The 22,962-nt window shown below is 45.8% G+C and overlaps 4 protein-coding genes and 1 non-coding gene across 5 annotated transcripts; 4 read left to right on the forward strand and 1 right to left on the reverse strand.

The window, feature by feature from the left end:
- The first annotated feature begins 1,777 nt into the window (after window positions 1-1,777).
- si:ch73-91k6.2 (alpha-1,6-mannosyl-glycoprotein 2-beta-N-acetylglucosaminyltransferase) lies at window positions 1,778-4,821 on the forward strand. Its single transcript, XM_068577248.1, has one exon. It carries the CDS (start codon window positions 1,963-1,965, stop codon window positions 3,223-3,225), a length of 1,263 nt encoding a protein of 420 aa, XP_068433349.1. The 5' UTR covers window positions 1,778-1,962; the 3' UTR covers window positions 3,226-4,821.
- Window positions 4,822-5,436: 615 nt separating this feature from the next.
- On the forward strand, window positions 5,437-12,666 carry brox (BRO1 domain and CAAX motif containing). The gene is made up of 13 exons (XM_068577637.1): window positions 5,437-5,535; window positions 6,044-6,174; window positions 6,416-6,522; window positions 7,140-7,236; window positions 7,663-7,758; window positions 7,879-7,951; window positions 8,457-8,562; window positions 8,868-8,957; window positions 9,580-9,665; window positions 9,812-9,893; window positions 10,414-10,564; window positions 10,781-10,940; window positions 11,087-12,666. The coding sequence occupies exons 2-13, from the start codon at window positions 6,074-6,076 to the stop codon at window positions 11,168-11,170; spliced, it is 1,233 nt and encodes a 410-aa protein (XP_068433738.1). The 5' UTR covers window positions 5,437-5,535; window positions 6,044-6,073; the 3' UTR covers window positions 11,171-12,666.
- A 744-nt stretch (window positions 12,667-13,410) lies between these two features.
- On the forward strand, window positions 13,411-15,139 carry LOC137785874 (protein FAM177A1). The gene is made up of 5 exons (XM_068577423.1): window positions 13,411-13,939; window positions 14,181-14,351; window positions 14,443-14,497; window positions 14,606-14,700; window positions 14,916-15,139. Exons 1-5 carry the CDS (start codon window positions 13,919-13,921, stop codon window positions 15,120-15,122), a joined length of 549 nt encoding a protein of 182 aa, XP_068433524.1. The 5' UTR covers window positions 13,411-13,918; the 3' UTR covers window positions 15,123-15,139.
- Window positions 15,140-15,592: 453 nt separating this feature from the next.
- On the reverse strand, window positions 15,593-15,674 carry trnas-gcu (transfer RNA serine (anticodon GCU)). The gene has a single exon. It is a non-coding gene; the product is annotated as a tRNA-Ser (tRNA).
- Window positions 15,675-16,979: 1,305 nt separating this feature from the next.
- On the forward strand, window positions 16,980-21,820 carry mep1a.1 (meprin A, alpha (PABA peptide hydrolase), tandem duplicate 1). The gene is made up of 14 exons (XM_068576625.1): window positions 16,980-17,033; window positions 17,116-17,140; window positions 17,231-17,275; window positions 17,375-17,415; window positions 17,700-17,775; window positions 17,849-17,966; window positions 18,059-18,234; window positions 18,776-18,997; window positions 19,104-19,250; window positions 19,377-19,592; window positions 20,117-20,581; window positions 21,336-21,509; window positions 21,590-21,673; window positions 21,752-21,820. The coding sequence occupies exons 1-13, from the start codon at window positions 16,980-16,982 to the stop codon at window positions 21,637-21,639; spliced, it is 1,809 nt and encodes a 602-aa protein (XP_068432726.1). The 3' UTR covers window positions 21,640-21,673; window positions 21,752-21,820.
- Window positions 21,821-22,962: the final 1,142 nt, after the last annotated feature.

Raw genomic sequence — 22,962 nt, forward strand, 5'->3', positions numbered from 1 at the left:
CCTGACGTTTGTGTTTTTAACTAGTGCATGCTGGGAGAGAGTCCGGCCCCCTCGACCACGTTAGGGGAAAGCAAGAGTACTGTTAGTGTCCTGGTGGTTTTAATGTGGGAACGTGTTCCAGTGAGCATTGTGTGGTTTAACTTCATGAATTCCTTTCAGACTAGATGTGGAATCACAAAACTGTAACTTTCCCCAAACTGAAACTACACTACCCAGACTGCCTTTGGCCTGGCCGTGCGAGAAGTGTGATCAAAAGTGTGGCACAAAGCATCGGCCCACAATTACTCACTTGAAACAGTGGAGCCATGCCACAGCTTTCTACTTTAAAGTAACCTTTGGAACACACAACCTGCTGAATAAAAACATCTCTTTGCAGTGGACACAAACACTAAAACTGCTCTGAAACTCAGACTGTCTGTTGTACATAATCAATCCTCAAACTTTAACCTGATGAAACACCCAGCTCCAGGATGACGCATGTCTGAGGACACACTCTGAATCCTCTTGGTTCACGCTGATGACTGCTGCTGTTGCGGCCCAACGTGGTCTCAACGTGGAACTACTGGTGACGGGCCACTGGGCCGGGTCGCCGATGTCGGTCCTGTGTCATCTGGGGGAAGTGGAGCAACGGGCCGACAGAAGCGACCCTGGATAACCACGAGTGGAGCGTGACAGCCTGCGCTGGGATCATCCAGAGAAGATTTCACGTTTAATAACAGCATTCTTGTGGAGAAGGAAAAAGGGAAAAAAGCACATAGCACTTCCTCGTTTGAAGCTCTGCATCAAGCTTCCCATTCATTCATCCAGTCATGTGACAGACATGTGGTTCAGGAAATGATGCCAAATATAACATCACATTTGATGTTGAAAGTGATATCACCTGACAGCCTGTCTTCCTCTAGAAGTAGAACAGGATCAGTGAGTCCTTTGTGCCGCATGCACGGCCTCTCAGGTCGGTGTTCTGCACCTGTGAGCTGCTGTACAGTACAGATCCAGCTCCTGCTGCCTCCTCTGTCAGGCGTAGAAGAACAAAACGGTTTTACAGTGTTGTCGCATCGTCTCAGCCGGTATGCGCCTCACACATCTCTGTGGTGTGTTGTGTGGGTGAGACAGATTCAACCAGTCAAACCCAAACAGGTAACCTAGAAGGGGTTCTTTAAAACATTTAAACACGTATCTTTTCATACATTTAATTACCGTTTCATGTTAAATTACAATGTGTTTTCATAGCAGCAGTGCAGAGGGGTCCAGGGAGACTATGGGCCTCTACACACACTCTACTACTTCCAGTGTGAGATGTAAAAGAACAAGAGAAGCGTTGTTCCTGTGTTATTTCATTTTAACTTGAGATTAAACATTGTGTTGTATTTCCTCTACTGTTCATCCATTCAAACGGAGCCGGGTTCACTTGTCCTTCTCGTATTACGCGACCGGAGGCGGGACAGTGATTGGTCGAGCCGGCGCTGCGTCCCGCCCCCCCGGTCGGCTGCTCGTACACGTCAGCAGTCAATAAGTTGTAACCGAGATGTGTCGCCGTCCCGTCATCTTCTTCCTGGTACGGAGCGCGTTGACACTTCACGGCTCGTCCGGGTGAGTCAAGTGTCGCGAGCTGCCGGCGACATTGTTGCCTTTTCTTCCCGCCGCCTTCGCGCGTATCTTGTGTTGAGTGCGCACTCCGGTCGCTTTGTTCACTCTTTCTTTTCTCTCTCTCCAACAGGTGGTAAAAACAAGCGGTCCCAGCGGCTGGTTTGGCAAATGGCACGGGGTTCAGGTGGGGAGGAGAAGCCGCCGCCGAGCACCGTGTTGACTGAGGACACGCGTCGCGCGACTGCGACAGGAGTTTGGGTCTTCGGCGCGCGAGGAACACTGTGTTGCGAAACCAGTTCACGATGAGGGCGCGTGCGACGAGGTGAATGAAAGCCGTTTCTGTCGTCTTCCAAAAGTCCGTTTCTCCGCGAGAAAATGAGGTTCCGGCTGCTCAAACGGAACCTGCTCGCGCTGCTCGGTGTTTCCGTTGTCGTCGTGACTCTCCTGTTCACCACGCGCGTGTTGTTGGTTCCCAACAATGACGCGAGCGGACCCAATAAGGACGTCGCTGTGATTGATCGGATCGCTCACTGCGGCGACGCGGCGAAGTTCGACTTCAGTTCGCTCCCGGAGTTGACGAAGTCCGTTTTCAACGCCAATTACAAGCAGTGCGTCCACAACGCGGACGCGTTCCCGGGGGAGCCCCGACTGGTGCTGGTTGTGCAGGTCCACAACAGACCCGCATACCTGCGGCTGCTCATCAGGTCGCTGGAGAAAGCCGCAGAGGTCCACAGCGTCCTCCTTATCTTCAGCCACGACTACTTTTCAGAGGAAATAAACGCCATTGTGCAAGAGATAACTTTCTGCAAAGTGCTGCAGATTTATTTCCCCTTCAGCACCCAGCTGTATCCTGGCACGTTTCCTGGGAAGGACCCGCGGGACTGTCCCCGGGACGCATCCAAGGCCCACGCTTTGAAAACAGGATGCCTCAACGCAGAGCACCCGGACTCCTACGGCCACTACAGGGAGGCCTTCATCACGCAGACCAAACACCACTGGTGGTGGAAGCTGCACTTTGTGTGGGAGCGAGTGCAGGTGATGCAGGGCTACAGCGGCTTCGTGGTCTTCCTGGAGGAGGACAACTACATCTTGCCGGACTTCTTCCATTACTATAAATCAATGATAGAGTTCAGGAAGAGCAGCTGCCCAGATTGCGACATGCTGGCCTTGGGCAACCACAACGGCCTGGCTGATTTCACCTCGCTGTCCAATAAGGTGTCGACCACCGGGTGGATGTCCACGAAACACAACATTGGCATGGCCGTCTCCCGGGAGATGTACTACAAGCTGATGGGCTGCAACATCGAGTACTGCACCTACGACGACTACAACTGGGACTGGACCCTGCAGCACCTCTCGGGAACCTGCATATCGAAGCCCATCAAAGTGCTGGCGGCGAAGGGCACCAGGGTCCTCCACACGGGGGACTGCGGCCTCCACCAGAAGGAAAACTGCAGGCCGGAGTGGGCCTCGCAGAAGGCGGAGGAGGGCCTCGTCGCGGCCAAGGCCGGCCTTTTCCCTCCATCTCTCGTGCTCAGCGGCGCGGAGGCGGCGGAGCACAAGGCGCACATGAAGAACGGAGGATGGGGGGACGTCCGAGACCACAGTCTATGCAATAACTACGCCAAACGTCTTTGAGCTATGGCTTTTCACAAGGTTTCCGTGGAGGTGCCACCCCTATGTAACACTGCATTGGGTGTGCTAATATTCACTTTTTTATTTTAAAGTCTTTTTTTTTTTTAATCACCAAAGCTGCACAGTTGCCAAAGACTGCCTTGTTATTTGTGTTGTGTCAATAATGCAAGCTGTCACGCTGTTGAATGTCATGTCACCTGCTCTGTTTATCTCTGGGTGTCCTACGAGCCAAAATATCAGCTCAGTTATTGCACAGTGATGGGAAAGAAGAGTCAACTACTTCAGAATGTACGCAAACTGGGAACGTTGCACACACAATGTTGTTTGTTTACTAGAATATCAATGTGTTGGTGTGTGGATGATTTGCATTGATTTTATGAACTGAATTTTACGTGTGCTTTTTATGGTACTTTATGGTGTGGTATTTTAAATGCAACAACTAAAGGACACATGCACACAGTGCACTGTACAGACTGCAGAGGTTAACACATGCATGACAATCTTCTACTGAAGGGGGGGACTTGTAGTGCATGCCGTCTCTCTGGGGTTGACCGTTGACTTTTCTTATTTCCTGCACATAATGGGATCGTGTTACTGAATGTAGCCTGCAGTGTAACCAGGGGGCTTTCCTTTTGAGGCGAGATCAGCTGACACCACTTACTTATCCAGTCTGCTCCTCTCCACCTGTATCCACCCCTGAGCTGCCACGAAGAGAGCTGGCTTCATATTGACTTCTTCTTTTGATTGGGACTCTATTTGCTTTCTGATAAGTGAACAGTGACCCTTTGGAGTCTCGTTCGAGGTCTTCCGCGCCGCAAAAATCGAGGGTCATCTGTGATTCTGCAATTCTGTATTTGCACCTTCTTTCTTGTGAATTGATGTTTGGGGATTTAAATTTTTTTTCGTTCAATCTAAAGTTGCTGAAACTGAAGAAAAAAAATCCCACTATGGATAAAGTTGCCTCTTTACAGTGTAAAACTGGGAAATGGACACAAGCATATTGATGCCATTTTTGCCTTAAATCTGACCAAAAGTGCCTTTTTACTTTGTGCCTCCACCTGGTTTAAGATAGATTGTTATAGTGCATAACATATGCATTTATCAGTGCTGTGGACTTAAAGTTCAACAAAAAACTGAACTTTTGGTTGTTTGTTAGCGTCTTCATTGTGAGAAAATGAAATGTGAATGGTAATTTCACAAAAATCTTCATAGTCTAATTTAAATAAATTATTGCATCACGTTGGAAAAGTTCATATAAGTGGTTTAATCTGATATCTGTGCACCCCGGTGTGCTTTATGGAGGTTCCTGGTCAAGAAATATGAAGTGAATGTGACAATAAAATACATAAATCTATTATGTTGAAAAGCACAAATACTTCTTGAATAACGCGGCAAAGATTGGCCCGCTACACCGAGACAAGCTTTGTACGGATGACTTCCTCCAACGGTGTGTGTGTGTGTGTGTGTGTTTTATGATTCTGTAGTTTGTTGAAAATGAGACCAACTTCTTTCTTTTCTTTCTAGCATGTTTCCTTTTTTTCTGATAATCACTTGAAATATCTGTTTGTCGTTCACGTTATGTTTGCCAAATGGGGGGAAAAATAAAAGGAGGAAATTTCATTGTCTCATCGTGGTTAAAAAAAAGTGACAGTTCCCATATTCACATATAATATTGTAGATATTCACTTGTATGAAACTGTAATTTCCAATGGAAGTTTCCTGTGAACTACAACAATAGACACGGTTTTATTTGATTGAAAGTTGGACTGTGTTCAGAGGGAACATTCACACTTCATTCCATTAGCCATCGTGAGGATTTAGACCGTCACTCTGGAGGTTAACTGAGAACACAACAATGAACAAATCTGTCTTCTGACAAGCATATACTCTGGATCTCTGTTGGTGTCTTATTATTATCCCTTTCATTTTAGCAGTTCAAGCAAGGAAAACACTCTAAAAGTCAACATCTAGATATGAACACAACAAAACAAACCTCATAACTCTGGAGAGCATTGCCTATAATTAATGGGCGACACAATTAGTTATTACCAAGGGAATAATGAGGAAATTACAGGACCCGTCAATAGAGCATCATCGAGATAACTTGTTCAGTGAGTGAGCTGTAGAAAGCAGCTGAACAAAAGAGACGCTGACCGGAGGTCTGTGGAGTTTTCCGGACACGCGTCACGTGACTGCACCGAGTGCTTTCATTGGCCAGATCGTTCAGTGTTTATTTCCGGAAGTAAGTTGTTGTCAGTGTCAGACTTTCCATAAGGACTTTACCACCACAACTATACAGCACCGGACCGACAGGTGAACACTCAAACCTATACTGTATTGAAACGAATTACATCATGTTTTGTTTATTATCGTGGAGTCTAACAAGTCAGTTGTCAAGTCGATTAAAATCCTCTTGTTTACGTTTCCACAATGGTGTAGCCACTGTTAGCCGTTAGCCGTTGCTCTCGGGAGCTTACGTAATAGACGTTTGTTTGCCACAGACAGACAAATAATTGGCAAAACACTATTTTTAGCCACTAAAAGCCACACCAGAGGCTAAGTACCATTTATTCCAGCTCGGTACCTCCGGGTAGCGCCTTGTGAGAGCGCTAATGCGGCCGCTAGCGAGTTGTAGCGATACCATAACGTTAGCCATCGCACTAGCTAGCTGGTGAGCTAGCTGATGCTGCCTACTTAATCAATACTGCACGCTAATTTAGGAACTTTCTGGGAGGTTAGCCGCTGCGTCCTGCTCCACACAACGTGTTACTCCCAGAAGTGCAGCACATTTATTAACCGCTTGTCATCCTGTGTGTTTCAGCCTCCTTAAGGTGTGTCCTCGTGCATCACAATGGCACACTGGTTTCACAGAAACCCACTGAAGGCAACGGCGCCCGTGTCCTTTAATTTCTACGGAGTGGCAGGGAGCCCCGCTGCCAATAAGATATGCAAGTATGTCTCCGTTCCATTCAATAAGTCCAGAGCTGTGTCTGTGACCATGACGGAAATGCCATCGCATATTTATTATGTCCCTCTCCACCGATAATGTAATGTCCTATGCCGTGCCACTGTTCCGGCCGTTTGATAGTCACCTGCGTGGCCGCTGCCTTGTTGGACATAATTGCTCTGAATGCAGTAATGATCAGGATATTTTTAGAGCTTCAATTGATGGCTACTGGTTTGACACTTTCAGTGACCTGAGGACAAACAGGGCGAGACTGCTGGAGATGTTCACTGATGTCACCTGCAATCCAGAGATCATGAAAAATGCCACGGACGCATACTTCTCCCTCCTCCAAGGTGTGTTTACACTCATGTACAAGTCCTGTGTGGGAGTTCCCCCCTTAAATTTTTTTTTTCTGTCAATACAAACGTTCTGTTATTTCAACACTGTGTAAGTCAACAGAACTTTGCTTTAATTCTGAGAGAGAGCCTAAAGTTACATCTGGAATCTTGGGAGCCTCAATTGCAAAAGTGTTTCAAATTACATGCAATATATCTGTTTTATAATTATACTCATAACTTTATTCATACACATTTTAAAAACTGAGTTTACAAAGTGCTTAGAGAGAGAAAGCAATCAGTTAAACAACAGAAAGCTCAACAAGGAGTTAAACCTTGATAAAACAGTCCCGTAACATAAATACTATACATACAATAATAATTACCTTAGGAAAAATACATACACACACACACACACACACGCACACACACACACACACACACACGCACAAACATGCACACACGCACACGCATATATACATACATACATACATACATACAAACAAACAAACAAACAAACAAACAATACAATACAGCAGTGACCGTTGCAGACCTTTTTCTGGATTTTTCTTTTAATATTGCTTCATACCAACTGCTTCTCTTTCCCCTCCCGATGCTGGTTCATGATACAATAGGCTTCATCTCGTCCTTGGATGGAACTACTCAGGAGAACAAGATGAGGTTCATCCAGAACTTCAAGTGGACTGACACCTTACAAGGGAACACACCAAGGTAAAAACCTGACTGAACACGTGAGTCTCGTTGAAGCATTTCATACAGCGTTCACAGTTGAACGGCGTTGGTAAGTGAATAGGCCGCAGTTATAGGGAGTGGCAAAGTAAACGGTTTACATGAGGCCTTAACCACTTCTTTGAATGATTCATCATTCATATTTAAATTAGAGTGCTGCAAGGATTAAGGACTCCTGAATGAGGAATTCTGGGCCGAACCGACCAGTTAAAACGTGAAAACACTTCACTGGGTCTAAGACTGTGTGAACGTCCTCACAGCAATGAGCACGACACATCATCCAGCTCTGGTCCAGCTCATTCCATTGTAACCAAAAAGGCTCATAAGACGTACGCACGTGTTAATGTTTAATCTTGACTTGTGTGTTTGGCCTGTGTAACCCTCCGTCTCTCCATGTTCTCCTCCAAGTGCCCAGCAGGATGCCGTCTTTGAACTGGTCTCCATGGCCTTCAACGTAGCCCTTTGGTACACCAAGTTTGCCTCGAGACTAGCAGGGAAAGAAAAGTACGTGCTCTTTGTTGTGTGTATTGTTGTTATCAAATCAGTTGTATATGGATGAATGTTTGATTTTTGCGTTGTTACGATGCTTAATATTTGTCACTGTCATGTTTTCCTGTTCAATAGCGTGACAGAGGCCGAAGCGAAAGATGTTCACCGGAGCCTGAAAGTTGCAGCTGGTATATTCAAAACCCTCAAGGTGAGGCACACGTCTACAGACGAGTCCCCCAACAAACCCCACTGCCATCTGGCTTTTGGCGTATCTTACAGCTCTCTGATCAGCAGTGATGGAAACACGACACCCAGATGGACACGCTCTTTTACTGTGATGGGCGATGAATTTAATATATATCATAATTTCTTAACGTAAAATACATAAAGCCACCAGACTCCATTGACAGTAACAGTCATTGTAAAACACATCTTTCCACTGTTCCTCCATCTCTGGTTTGGTGGAAACAAACCCTTAATCACAGAGTTAGACGTGAAAAAAAAAAGAAAGCTACCAGACCCCCACGGACAGAAACGCCTCGCTGATCACTGCAGAACACACTGCGCTCAAACTGAAGCCAACGAGTCTGATACAGCTGCACCTCCTGTACTTCCACTGAATCACACAAGCTCAAACAGATGCATGCACATTCAAAAATGCATAAATGAAAGAATCATTTTAGGCGACGTGTTCTGTGGGATGTTTGCTTCAGGAGGTCCACATCCCTCGTCTCATCACCCCGGCCGAGAAGGGTCGAGACCTGGAGCCCCGAGCGATGGACGCGTACATCATCCAGTGCCAAGCGGAGGCGCAGGAAGGTAAAGCCGCTCTGCGTAACCGCATGAGGGGGAGTGGGAACACAGAGCTCGCTGCAACACTGTGACGGTGGCAGTGTTAGTGTACTGTATACTCACACACCAGCATCTGAATTCAAGACCAAACATCTCCACAGGGAGTGATCCATTTGCTCTAAAACATTGTTCCAGAACCTGAAACAGTGAGGGAGAAGCCTGTGTCTTGTTTCACTTTCCACCTGGAGTCAGGAGTAATGGAACGATCTTTCAATGACGCTACATACTCCACAGTGATTCCTAATCATTTCCCTTTTGTGGTTTTCTTTCAGTGACGATCGCCAGAGCGATTGAGCTGAAGCACAACGCCACGCTGATCGCGGCGCTGGCCTTTGAGACGGCGAACTTCTATCAAAAAGCTGGTCAGTATTCTGTCACTTGATCAGCCAGCAGTTATTCCTCGTACTCAACGTGTCAGTTCAACACTGACAGGGTTCACACTTTATAACATACCAGCGGTGTGAGGGGCTGGTCACATGTCACATGTCACAAAGGAGCCGCCGGCTGCGCCGCCATTCACCTTTTGATCAAAGGTGCTCGGGGCGTAGCGTCGGCCGCTGCTAAGCAACCCAAACATGCAATGGTGTTGAAGTTGCTGTGATTTAGCAGGAAGCCTAACTGACTGTTCAGCTCCCTAAACCCTCTCATAGAGGATTAAAAAAACCTTTTCAACACATGTTTTGAATGGAAAAGGTGAACCGACAGCATCCTGTTAGAGGAAACCGATGAGGCTGAACCTGCATTCTGTCTCATGGCCATCAGATGCAAACTCCTCTTGACAAGCAGAAGTCTGGTTGTATAGAAGTCTATGAGGAAACGACTCTCCCTCCACTCGATTCATTACCTCAGTAAACATTGCAAACATAATATTTACCAAAGAGATGTGTCCTATTTTTTCACTGTAAAGAAAGTGTACGAGTAAACCCTTCATCTGAGTCCCAGAGACCATTCTACAGATGTTAAAGGTCTCATCTCTGTCCGCAGACCACACGTTGAACACCTTGGAGCCAGAGTGCAGTAGCAAGTGGAGGAAGTACTTTCAGCTGAAGCAGCACTTTTACATGGCTTATGTAAGCATATCCTGACGCAGTTCACTCCTACCTTTTGTTAAAGGAACCGAGCTCATCACACATTGCCTTGGATGAAAAACACTCTTCACAGTAGACCGAAGAAAAGCGTCTCCCGATTGTGCTTCTCACTGGTACCTGTGTTGCAGGCGTACTGCTACCATGGACAGACGCTACTGGCGACTGACAAGTGCGGCGAGGCTATCCGATCTCTCCAGGAGGCAGAAAAGTGTACGTATACGTCGTTGCCTTGCATTGAGCATTTGTTCTGTCTCGATCATCAAGTATTGATGTGTTTGTTCGTGTGTTCAGCGTGTCCGTTCATGACGGGGTGATCTGGTAATTCTGCACAAAGCACATGGTTTTATGTGTTTCATTGTTCATTTATCCATGGAAAGAATGTTTTCTTTTGCTTGATTTTTACTCTCACTGTGTCAGATAAAGTTCATGTGACATATTTATAGTATTGAGTTTCTCTTTGTGAAGTCTGTTCGAGTTGAAAGGACGCTCGAGTGTTACTGTCACTGCTTACAGCAGATCTTACTGTATTATTTACATACAGGTGTTTCCTGTGTGTTGTGTTGCCTGTGTGTTGTGTTGCCCGTGTGTTGTGTTTCCCGTGTGTTGTGTTTCCCGTGTGTTGTGTTGCCTGTGTGTTGTGTTTCCCGTGTGTTGTGTTTCCCGTGTGTTGTGTTTCCCGTGTGTTGAACCTCTTCCCTTGCCTCTGTGTTTACGCGCTGTGTGTCTGCAGGCTACGCTCATGCCGAGGTGCTGTGTAAAGAGTACCGTCAGACCAAAGGGCCCGGCACCACGGCCAAACCATCGGAGCAGCTGTTCTTCCTCAAGCTGGGCGGCGTCATCAAGAACACACTGGAGAAGTGCCAGAGAGAAAATGGCTTCATGTGAGTGATTCAGGGCGACGCAACTGATTCACTTCTACAAGTCTTGTTTTAGTGGAAGCATTTTAGAGCCTTTATTAGCATTTTAGTTGCATATACATATTGTGTGCCTCTCAGTAGTTGCATGTTCGGGGGCCTAACAGATCCAGCTGCAACTTTAAAGCCTCAAAACTACACAAAATCAAGTCCTCTAATTGTAACTTTGGACTCGTTCCTCAGATACTTCCACAAGATCCCGGCTGAGGCGCCGCAGCTGGAGCTGAAGGCGAGTTACGGCCTGGCGGAGCCCATCTCCTTCGACCTGCCGGCGCTCAGCGAGCAGTGCACCGCTGAGGTCTACGCCACCTTTGACCTGACCAAGGGAGCCAAAAGCGACAAGGTGTGTGTTTATATGTTTATAAAGATATTTGTTGTAGCCAAAATGGGGTTTATTCTTTGAGGGAAGCTTTGTGTGTGTGTCTGTGTCTGTGTCTGTATGTGTAAGGCTGTGTTGCTTCACATGTGTGTTGTGTCTCTTAACTCCAGGCCAAGCCCAAGGAGGAGGAGGTGAAGCCGGTGAAGGAGCCGGATCTGAAGCCTCAGAAGGACACGGGCTGCGTCCTCTCCTAAACCCTCCACGGCCACGCCCTCATGCTTCAGTACCATCTATTGTAACGATGGCATCCATACTCCTTTCCACGTAAACACTCTCATTGGAAAAATGTACATATGATTATGATTTCTTTGTTTCATCCGTGGTGTTTTAGGTTTCCTCTGAACCGTCGGGGCCAGTGCTCCTCTCATGAAGTCTTTTAGTGTCACTTGTCAGCTTGAACGCTAACTTCAAGTGAAGGTCTCTACTTGAGGAGGTTTAAAGGACACTTCTGTAGAAGCCTTCCCGGTGAGCTCGTCTTATTAAAGGTGCCTTTGGCTCCTCACTGGGGCCTCTGACAGGAGACGTGTCTGGTTTTCAGCCGGAGCGCTCTGGCCGGGTTATAAGACGACTCTGATGATAAAACCTGGCCTGTTAAACATGCTGGAAGGAAGAAGGCCTCAGGACATGGATCCAAACAACAACAACAACACAATCAGTTCCCACGCTGTGGTCTGGTGTGATATTAAAACACACTCATGATAATCAACAGGGTTGAAATGTAAATTGGTGGACGGGCGAAAAAGAACAAAAAGCCGAAGCGGAGCGCCGTGTCGTCGCTGTCATACGCTGTTTGTTTTAGCTGTTTACAATCCGTACTTTATTTAGATCACATGACGTTCTGTAGTTCTTTTTACATAGCTGGGTTCTTTTTATATTGTATCTTCTACTATCCATACAGGAACACTTTGTATTACTGGATCAATCATTCTTTAACTTCGGGATTCTTTGATTTATCCCCGATAACAGTAGTTTAATTTATTTCTATTATGTGACATTTTCATTGAACACTCGCGAAAGCATATACAATCCTGCGTGGCTCATGTTTTTGGTGTTGATTTTAATATTTTTTTAATATATACATATATATTCCAGCTGGTACACATACAGTGACATGCTTACTCTTTTTGTGAAGTGTTCAGAGGCTGAGGGCATGACGGCGTCACTCGGGCCTTCCTGTCTAAAGGGAACTCGTGTCCTCTCCCCCGTGACTATCGCTCGCTGAAAAACGTTGTAAAAACTGTAACATACTGTTCACATGAACATGTCTGTGCCCCGACAGGTAGAGTAACTCTTATTGGTCGTGAGAAAGTCCAAAACACAGCGCTGTCCCACTCAGCTTCTTCATGGCACATTGTAACACCGTCGCACTTTATTCTTCAGCTGTGCAGGAGGTTCATGGGAAACAGTTCCTCGCGGCTGGAACGGCAGGTTTAGGTTGGTAGAGATGAGAGCGACGCTCGTCCTTTTTGTTCTGCTCTAGCTGTGTGTTTGCGGGCGTGTCGGGTCACCGTGAGCGTGCACACGCGCCGACAGCTCATGATTCCTCCTCAGCGCTGTCTGTCATGTAAAATGTATTTCTAACGGTATTAAATCATCCGTACGAGTCCGTTCTTCCACGTCTTGTGTTCATGTGTGTCACGCTATCGTTTTCTTGCTCACGCATATAATGAAGGAACCAAATCTGCAAACATTCTCAATGGTGGTTGTGTGATTATTTTATTAAAATGATGTATTGTCCGACGGGAATTAATATTAAGCAAAAGATAAATAATATACAAGGATGGAATTTTGAGGGTATACTAACAATATCTCATAAATACATTCATATTATACTATCATAATAATATTTCACATATTTACACTAATTACTCATCCAGGGTCAGGATCGTGTACCTGCAGTAGAAGTTCTTGAGCTGCATTCTCTCTCCTGACCACCAGGGGGCGACTCCTCTGGTTGTTTTGAAGTCTATGCTTCATGTGTTAAAGCTGCATTCTCTCTCCTGACCACCAGGGGGTGACTCCTCTGGTTGTTTTGAAGTCTATGCTTCATGTGTTAAAGCTGCATTCTCTATCCTGACCACCAGGGGGCGACTCCTCTGGTTGTATAGAAGTCTATGCTTCATGTGTTAAAGCTGCATTCTCTCTCCTGACCACCAGGGGGCGACTCCTCTGGTTGTATAGAAGTCTATATAAGTGACTCTACTTCTCTCTTGATGTATTCCCTCAGTAAACATTGTAAACATGAGTTTATGTCTCAATCTCTAGTTTCTAGTCTTCTTCTATACAGCATGATGTTCATTTAGTACATTATGCTCTGTTAGAGTCAAACAGACCATAAAGCAGGGGGCACTATGGGGGGCGGGGCTACAAGGTGATTGACAGGTCTCTGGCACAGCAGCATCCTTGTTTACCGCCCCAGATAAAAGTTACTTAAGTTACTTTCAAACTTTTCTCACTTCAGAAGTATAATACATTTTTAATCAATATCTCACAGCACCAAATTCACCAAGCAGGACACAACTAAAAATAGTTATTTCCTGGATTTTAATAGTTTTACCAGCAGATATTTTTAGATATGAATGAATGTGATGTTTTATCTGACATGTGGCCTCCTGGAGGGACAAATAGAAGCAGTTTAAATGCTAAACTGAGAGAATAAGCCTTTACGTACACGCAGCAAAACAAGCTCAGCCCCTCAAGCCGAGAACACCCTGCTCGCGTCACAGCGGCTCTGTGGCTGCGCTCCTGTCCGTGTGATCAGCTGTGCGCTGCTGGATTTGGGCGTCTCAGGTACCTTTCAGGCGTGATCCGGTATCCTGTAGTCGTACTCTCCCGTAAAGCAGGCTCGACGTGGACGGACGCGCGGCACAGCTGTGGAAAAGCTGTGTGACAAGCAGTGCCGGCGTGTTGCCTCTGGAGCGGCAAAGAAGGGCTTAAGAAGAATGAACGACAGCCACCAGGAAGTAAGTGTTGTAATAATGAGGCAAGACAAACAGACATGGCGCTGTGTCCAGTAACGGGGAAGGTGGAAGTCAACTTTTGACAGTTTGTGGGTCTCTGTGGTGAATCTTCTCTCTGGGAGCCTTCTGCATAGTTAGAAACATTAAAATAATAATAAAGCCTAAACAATGCTGGACACGGCATCATGTGACACAAGATGCCAATACAAACAAAGGCGTCTCTAAAGACTTCTCCATCTGTCAGCTGTCACCAGACACACAGGAAACCGAGTTTGGGAGTCCTGCCCTGTCCACACAGAGGAGGATCATCCACTTCTCCAGCGGTGAAACTCTGGAGGATGAGGAGGAGGATGAGGAGGAGGAGGAGGAGGAGGAGTCATCAAACAGGCCTCCCTTCAGTGAACCTGCACAGAGGGTGGGACATGTTTAGAAGATAAATTCCACGTTGCATCTCGTACACGCGTCATGGCATCTGTTTGTTTTGCTGTCCGTCTCTTGTTTCTCAGACCAGGTTGTCGTTCAGGAATGTGGCCCTGTTGGTGGGGAGGATTTCCCTGCTGAGTACGCAACGTGACAATCAAATACACTCAAGTATACTAAGTCAAGCATAGGCCCTAATTATAGTCATGGACAACGTCTCACTTATTATGTCCCTGTCTCCAAACCCAGCCTGCGACTTCCTAGGAGAGAGGCTAGCCGGGGCTCTAGGACTGAATGCGGCCAAATACCAGTACGCCATAGATCTATACCATCGCGACCACCAGGTAAAGCGCAATATACGAGCAACAAAACACGCAGACCATCACCAAACCCTTAATGTCATGTCTCCTAAAATAACTAGTAGATCAAGGAGGAGCCTATTATGAAAGGATGTTGGTAATGCTACGATTCATAACGGTGAAGATATTGAGGTATTTGGTGGTATGTATTTTCCGCATTACACTTAGCAGACCATTGTTTCCTTGCATCGCGCTCATAGACAACCAGCAGCCAGGCCAAGGACAGCCGGGTGGAGGAGCAGGCCTCGATCCAGCGCTGCCCCGGACCGGCTGGGGGTCATTACGGGGCGACAGGAGCAGCAGGGCGTCCTGCTGACTCCCAGACCGGCTGTGGTGAGACACACATGGACAGAAGGGAAGGACGTCACAACGAAGCCTATCAAGCAGAAGAGGATTCATTTCAATAAAACTGAAAAAGCAAAGATATGAGGGCTGTGATTTCAAGTTGTTTATAGTGCACGCAGCAACGCGACCTTAAAGGATGGTGCTTTAATACTTATACTGCAACACTTTTTACTTTTACACTTTATACACATTTTTTACTATTGATTTTATTCCATTTGTATATTTCTATTTTTGTGTTTTACTGTCTAATCTTTAAATTGTGTTTTTATTACTGTTCTACTGTTTACTTATATTACTTGATCTGTGAATAAGGGCTACTGTGATGCTGTAGTTTACCCACAGAGGGACTAATAAAGGACTATCTAATCTAATTTAATCTAATACTGAAGGGGGGAAATATTATATGCTCAGAGGAAACAAAAACATCAAAAACAATACAAATATTGCACTGAGTTCTCAGTGCGCTGTGGCTTCATCAACAATTATAAGTGTAAAAGTGTTTTTGCTAAAGTTAAGAGAAAGCAAAAGTTACCGACGAGGATGGGATTCGAACCCACGCGTGCAGAGCACAATGGATTAGCAGTCCATCGCCTTAACCACTCGGCCACCTCGTCCACGTAGCACACGACCGGACCAAAGCAGGAAAGAAACATGCACAATGGCCATGTTGCTTTCTCACCTTCGTTTTCACGACTTTTCACGCGTCGATCACAAGAAGCGGATCTTATGTGTGTTGGTCTGCGGCTGCGGCATGAATGTCCCATGCTAACAGTTGAGCTAACTTGCTAGTGAGTCATGCTAATGAGCCGACTTAAAGCTACGACACACATTTGAACGTTAAAAGTTGTGAATACTATGATGGTTACAGAGCTAAATGTGACGTCAGCGTCAGCTCACTTAAGTGTTCTGCAAGGCTGCCAGCACACGTGACGTCACAGATTGATCGTTTAAGAGTGAACGCGACATTGCATCGCTGCCGCGTAGTGAACGTGACGTCAGTAGTTACATATGTAGCGTTGTGACAGCGGACTCTGAATGTTGCTCCTTGTGCACTTTGCAACATGACATCCGGATCATCCAAAGAGAAAAAAAGACCAACAGACACTCAAATGTCCTCTGCACATTGTTTTCGACCCGGGAGAGTTTATCTTGTCTTTAGAGCGCTGCATGTTGTAAAACCACAACAAACTCATAGTAAAACATCCTTTATTACAGTTTAATATGACTCCAATACCAATAAAAAGCAACTGCTAGTCTTCACTTAGAGACTATTTTATCTGCTATTTCGTTTAAAGTCCAGACTCCATCTGTTACGCAACAACACAGTACATTGGCTATGTGTCGCCATCTAGTGGTTGGATTCGCTCATTGTAAAACCAGCTGACTGACCCCTTGCCTTCACTTCACACCATCTCTACAGAACCAGCAGGCTACTTCTGCTGACCTCTGCTGACCTCTACTGACCTCTGCTGACCTCTGCTGACCTGAACTCTAGCTGTCAACTCTGTGAGAGTCTCCAATCTAACAGCTTACATTTACATATTGAGGAAGTTGGGAGAACTTGGTTCTACTTGGCACATTGGTAGAACTCGCCAGCATCTCAAGGAGAGGTCAAACAAAACCTTTGGTGCCGTGCCACATAAACATAATGACACTTCTAAATGTAATAACACAATCTGATCATGAGCCGGATAACAGACAGGTGGTGTAAAAAAAAGAACGATTCCATTGCAGCCTTTTGCACATGTAAATAAACTCTTCATGAATCAGCTCGCCAATCAGTAACACTGGAGAGCCAAAGTCCCTCAGTTACTCTTTGTATCCGGCGTGAACTTCATTCAGGGGCTAAAGGTTAATAGCTAAAGGTTGTTAACGTGCACGTTTAAAGCAAAGTGACGCCGCTGGCTTGCCACAGCGCGATGGAGCGAGCCCTGCTGTGGTGTGGCCTGGTGGCCCTCGCATCTTCATACACTGTAAGTATTGATCCCTTCTGGATGAGCCACGGGCGATTACGACCTTAAACTGTCTGACGGCTCACTGAGGTTTTTTCCCCAGGTACCTGCTTCCCCTGGAGTACACGGTAAGTCACGACTCAAACAACTTCTTCAAAGGAGCAACAGGTGTAGTTGACGGCCGAGAGGAGAACCTGAGCGCCGTGCTTGTGTTGCAGAGGTGTACGAGAACGGAGAGGACGAGAACCCCCTCCTGAACCTGGGTGAGTGCAGCGCTTGTCCTGTGTTGATGCAGTGTGTGTGTGTGTGTGTGTGTGTGTGTGTTCCTGTTTTAAATATATGGTGTTGTTCCTGTGCTGCAGGATCAGACGCCAACCTTCTTGAAGGGGACATTTTAATTCCAGTAAGTTCAGCTTTAACCTATTTTCTTTTTATTGAGAAAAGATTATTGCCAATTTGCCCTTGAGCAATGTATTTTTTTGGCAGCTCTGCTTCCGATATTGCGTGCAATCACATGTCAGGCGGACGGGACTGTTGGTGCTCTTGAGTAATTTTATTGTGATATCTAATCCAGATAACGAGATGGGCTGTATTGTGTGTGTTTATGAGCCTCGATGATGTTTACGTAACGATTATATTTTTTGGTTTATATAATTTGTTTGTTTAAACACCTCTCTCGTGCCACAGGAAGGAAGAAATGCCATGATTGACAAAAGATACAGATGGAAATTTCCAATTCCCTACATCCTGGGTGATGATTTGGGTGAGTTTCTGTTCTCCAGTCTCTCTTTTAACCATCGGAGATGAAAGCGTGTTCGGTCCTCTTCTGTTCTCAGACCTCAACGCCAAGGGCTGCGTCCACCAGGCTTTTGAAATGTACCGGCTGAAGTCTTGCATCGACTTCAAGCCTTACGAGGGAGAGAAGACGTTCATCAAGTTTGAAAAGAGAGGCGGGTGTGTTGACATTAACCCGATTCCTCTGTGCCCGTGTCAACCGGTTTTCATGGTGGGTTTGTGTTTGAGGTAACTGTTCCCATTGCGCTCAGGTGTTTCTCCAGCGTTGGTGACCAGCAGACCGGCCAGATCCTGTCTCTGGGGCCCGGCTGCGACCACAAGGCGGTGATCGAACACGAGCTGCTGCACGCTCTGGGGTTTTACCACGAGCAGTCCCGCACAGACCGCGACGACTACGTCGACATCTGGCTGGATCAGGTGATGCCGGGTAGGTCTGGGACCAACAGCACGCGGCGACCTTCAACTCTTCTTAACCTTCCTCCCGTGTTAGGGTCAGCACCCATTTTAGGTTTTAAAGGCATAAAAGAACCACATAATATGTGTTCATTGCATCAAGGCGTTTTGACTTGTCAGGAACCTCCAGTTCAACAAAATACAAAAAAATGATCTGGTTGAAATTGTGACATTTGTGTTGTTATAAAAATTAGGTTATAAAGCAATAATTAGAGCCACAACTGAACTCATAAGTGAACTCAAAGAGCATCCGCTCCAGCATCCTCCAGCATGTGACCATTTAAAAAGAAGGAAATTGAGGTTTACTGACAAAGAAAAGACCCAGAAGCCCCACCAAAAATATTAAAACCAACATTTTCATGGATCAGGAAGCCTAACAAGGTGACCAAGAGAAACAAGTTGGATGATAGAAAATAGTTGTTAGTGTATTTTACAGCTGATTTAAGACACGTGTCGCCACCGACCCGCTGACACAGGAGATGGCACTAGAAAGCTAACACAACTTGTCCCCGCAGGACTCGCACACAACTTCAATAAGTACAACGACGACTACGTCACCGACCAAAACACGGCGTACGACTACGAGTCCGTCATGCACTACAGGCCCTTCTCCTTCAATAAGAACGAGTCCATCCCCACCATCACCACCAAAATCCCAGAGTTCTACAACATCATTGGCCAGTACCTGGACTTCAGCGAGATGGACACACTCCGGCTCAACCGGATGTACAACTGCTGTACGTGTGTGCTGCTGGCTCACTTTCCTACTTTGATATGTTCACGCGTTTTTCTTCAAAGTGGAAAAAGGGCCAACACTTTTTGAATGACTCTCTTCCTCCTCAGCTGGTCCCCTCACGCTGCTGGACCAGTGTGCCTTTGAGTCCGGCAGCATCTGCGGGATGATCCAGGCCTCTTCCGATGATGCCGACTGGATCCATACCAAGAGCAGTGTGGGCGCAGAGGACCACACCCTCCTGGGGAGATGCAGAGGTCAGAGAGGACCTTTGTCTCCCGATTAAAAAGCCCAATGACTGATTTTTGGCGGGTGAGACAACATGAATAGAAGAACTGAAGATGTTTGATGCAAGATGCTCGTTTTGTTCCTCCCGACTCTAGATGCTGGGTACTTCATGCACTTCAGCACCATGGAGGGGAAGCCTCTGCAGTCCGCGCTGCTGGAATCCCGAACCCTCTACCCGAAGAGGAAACAACAGTGTCTGCAGTTCTTCTACAAGATGACGGGCAGCTCCAAGGACAGGCTGGTGATCTGGGTCAAGATGGACGACGGCACAGGCGCCGTCCGTAGAATGAAGAAAATACACACCTTTTATGGTAAAATAGGAAGCGGGCATGTTTACAGAAGACCTATTTATCAGCAGACGCCTCACGCCACCTCAGTACACAGCTTTGCATCGAGGGAAATATTTATTTGAACTTTTGTTTGGCTGCCCGCTCGTTTTAAAATGATATTCAAATCAAGTTATTTTAGGACATGCGCTTATTTGCTTTCTTGCCAGGAGCTAGATGAGAAGAACGATACCACGGTCATGCCAGCAAGTTAAATGTCGAGTCGCAGCCGGCATGTGATCGTCTTAGCTTAGCTTAGCATGCAAATTGGTAACAGGCTCTGTCCAAGGTTGGATTGGTAAGGTTGCCAGGCTACTCCAGGAAATCAAAGCAGAGTATGTTGTTCTCATACATAACTCCCCACTAAATTTTGTTTTTCCCACTCACACTTTAGTAAACACTATTAACGTGAAGGCTAACGGCTAATGTTATGCAAAACCTCACTATTTCCCGACGCAAACGATAGTTCCACTCATAGTGATGTCGGCCATCTTGTTCCTCTCCCTCAGCGGACTCTGACGACACATGGAAGCTCGCCCACGTCCCGATGGAGGTCGGGGTAAAATTCCGCTATTCCTTCCAAGCCGAGCGGGGCGACCCCGCCGCTTCCTCCGGAGGCATCTACGTGGACGACGTCAGCCTGACCGAGACGCGCTGCCCCGGCGCCGTGTGGAAGATCCAGAACTTCTCCAGGATCATGGAAGCGGCCAGCGGCAACACCGTCATCGACAGCCCTCCCTTCTACAGCCCCGAAGGCTACGGCTACGGCGTCCGGGTCATGCCGTTGTCCAGTTACACCGATTACACCGGGAACTACGTGGGGCTGTACTTCCACCTGGTCAGCGGGGAGAACGACGCGGTGATGCAGTGGCCAGCCGTCAACAGACAGGCCACCTTGGTGGTGATGGACCAAGACCCCGACATGAAGCAGAGGATGTCCTCCGCCCGCAGCCTCACCACCGACACGATGACGAGTAAGCGCTCCAGGGTCCTCACAGAAGTTTGAAATATAATTCATGAATCCATTCAAACAACCACATTGATTTAAAAACTACTGAACATCTCCAGGATGCTTTAGTGCTTCATACAACGTGTTCTTGCTGTGTTCAGACAGAAAGGGAAGACAGTGTTTGTTTCTGGGCACATTGGAACATTGGAGAGTTCAAAGTCTGTGTTCCTTCATCCCAAAACAGCTGATGTAGCGTAGAGATGTTAGCCGTAAGCTAAGTGTGTGTGGCTGTAATCGGTTCCTCCTGTTATTTCAGTCTCAAGCCTTTATAGTTATGAAGCACACTCTGAAAGACACAGACAAGCACAAATTGTCTCTTAAGGTAAAAAATATGTGTTTTTAATTTTGCACAGACACGTCTTTGCCCTTAAATCATGATTTTGTGTCTAGTGGCGTCCATTGGAGTCTTTCCATTGAGTTCATACACATTCACACTTTAAAAATCCTCCCCTCGCATTCTGTCTGAAGCCCCATTGCAGGTCTGCAGCTGTGAATGCTGAGGTCGTGCTCCCAGTGGCAATGCTAAATGTCATCGTAAGAGTGGACATGAATGTGTCTGGAAGATGAGAGACGTTTACTCAAAACCCCTGAAAGCTAAAGTCAGGGAAGTCTTTCCTCAAGACGATCCATCCAGCGGCTGCGATACGACAACGAGGAGTGTCCGGGTGTTCTTGGTGGGATCCCTCCTCACATGGCGGCTCTGTCTTTGTGTCCTCTAGCGTCAGACGGGCAGCTGTTTTGGGACAATCCATCCAAGGTGGGGACGTTCGACCCCTCCTGTCAATGCTTCAGGGGCGAATCTTGGGGCTGGAGGAACTTCATCAAGCACTTTGACCTCAAGCGGCGCAATTACCTCAAGAACGACGACCTCTTCATCTTCGTGGACTTCGAGGGTGAGTGGCCTTCTTGTTCGGCGCCGTTCGGTGTTGCAAGCCCGGATGCCGGCTGACGGCGACTCCTTCCTCGTCCACAGACATAGCATCACTGATCAAAACAGAAGTGCCCAGTAAACCAGTGAATTAAGGTCCTCAGGATCTCACAGCATGGAGAGCTGGAGGTGAGGCTTCAGACACGTTGCTATTTGCAGTACGACATCACACTTGTATGTTGATATGTTTTCTCTTCTCATTTAAAGTCATCAGACGCAACATCTGCAGCTGGGACGACCTGTGAAGAGAAAGAAAGACTGAATGGAAGATTACGGATATGAGAGTCGATTGTAACGCTCTACGTTAAGTTAGATTCAGTCCATAATCAATACATCAAATATGTTTGTTGTTCTTTTGCATTGAACGGTTGTCTCAATAAAATATATTAAATCAAGCCTGTGGTCTGTTTGCTTTAGAGAAACATGTCCTTTATTCTTTAAATTGATAAACTAGTCTTCATATTTGCTTTTTTTTTTTTTTTACGTATCCTAAAAATATGATGCAATAAGTTATTGAAATAAGGTTTAATTCAGCTCTGTCCTGTGAAACTTTATTCCTAAATATGGTGGAAGGAGAGTAGCGGCAACAGTCCGGCCGCGTTTGTATTAATATAGAAGATATTGATCTATCCTACTTTTATTAGATTCATACAAGCTCCTACAAGCTTTCAGAGAAGTGTCATTAATTTTTTTCTGTTGGGATAGAACTTTCCCACAATGCTTTGCTGTGTTTCAGTAATTTAAATGAAGTTAATCAGCGTTGTGGTTGTGGAGATCCTGTATGAAGTCCATGAAGTCCTTCATACAATCTGAACACTTCAAAATGTTGTTGAGACATTATAAAATACAACTTTCTTTATTTGATTTGACCGTCAGTTGTTGACGACATACAGATGTTAATACAGGACGGGCCACTTCTATGTGTATGGCATTAAATAATAGCTGACACTAGAGATTATGAAATGTTCACGACCTTTGAATGAGGACTGACTCTCTGACTGACTCTGATTGATCTGTAATTGATGAATGGTATGATGTGGAATGTATATATTATATATATATATATATATATATATATATATATATATATATATATATATATATATATATATATATATATATATTATTAGATTTATTATTATTATAATATACCATGTCTTGGAAAAAGTAAAAAAAAAAAAAAAAAAGTAAAATCCCAGGATGTCCAAAAAATGTTTTATGTCAAAATAATATTGCAGAAAAAAAAAAGTTAGTAGTGTTTAAAAAAAAACAACCTGTTGAATGATCATAAATCATCCAAAATGAAAACATATTTCTCAACATGAACATTATGCCTGTCAGTCTCATCATTACTGGTTATTATTCTACAAGGTGAGGCCTTCTCTTGGCATGACCTCTGATCATCTGGCAGAACATAT

Source organism: Clinocottus analis, unplaced genomic scaffold, assembly GCF_023055335.1.
Source record: "Clinocottus analis isolate CAN_PGR_092001 unplaced genomic scaffold, fCliAna1.0.p SCAF_15, whole genome shotgun sequence".
NCBI classification, from domain to species: Eukaryota; Metazoa; Chordata; class Actinopteri; order Perciformes; family Cottidae; genus Clinocottus; species Clinocottus analis.

Bases quoted from the DNA above. Each gene is read 5' to 3' on its own strand.
- mep1a.1 (XM_068576625.1), top strand. From the start codon at position 16,980: ATGGAGCGAGCCCTGCTGTGGTGTGGCCTGGTGGCCCTCGCATCTTCA. The intron at 19,251-19,376 runs GTCAGAGAGGAC...TCCCGACTCTAG, and splicing joins CCTCCTGGGGAGATGCAGAG to ATGCTGGGTACTTCATGCAC. The intron at 20,582-21,335 runs GTAAGCGCTCCA...TGTGTCCTCTAG, and splicing joins CACCACCGACACGATGACGA to CGTCAGACGGGCAGCTGTTT.
- brox (XM_068577637.1), top strand. From the start codon at position 6,074: ATGGCACACTGGTTTCACAGAAACCCACTGAAGGCAACGGCGCCCGTG. The intron at 9,666-9,811 runs GTAAGCATATCC...CCTGTGTTGCAG, and splicing joins AGCACTTTTACATGGCTTAT to GCGTACTGCTACCATGGACA. The intron at 10,565-10,780 runs GTGAGTGATTCA...CTCGTTCCTCAG, and splicing joins CAGAGAGAAAATGGCTTCAT to ATACTTCCACAAGATCCCGG.
- si:ch73-91k6.2 (XM_068577248.1), top strand. From the start codon at position 1,963: ATGAGGTTCCGGCTGCTCAAACGGAACCTGCTCGCGCTGCTCGGTGTT.
- LOC137785874 (XM_068577423.1), top strand. From the start codon at position 13,919: ATGAACGACAGCCACCAGGAA. The intron at 14,498-14,605 runs GTACGCAACGTG...CTCCAAACCCAG, and splicing joins GGGGAGGATTTCCCTGCTGA to CCTGCGACTTCCTAGGAGAG. The intron at 14,701-14,915 runs GTAAAGCGCAAT...TCGCGCTCATAG, and splicing joins TATACCATCGCGACCACCAG to ACAACCAGCAGCCAGGCCAA.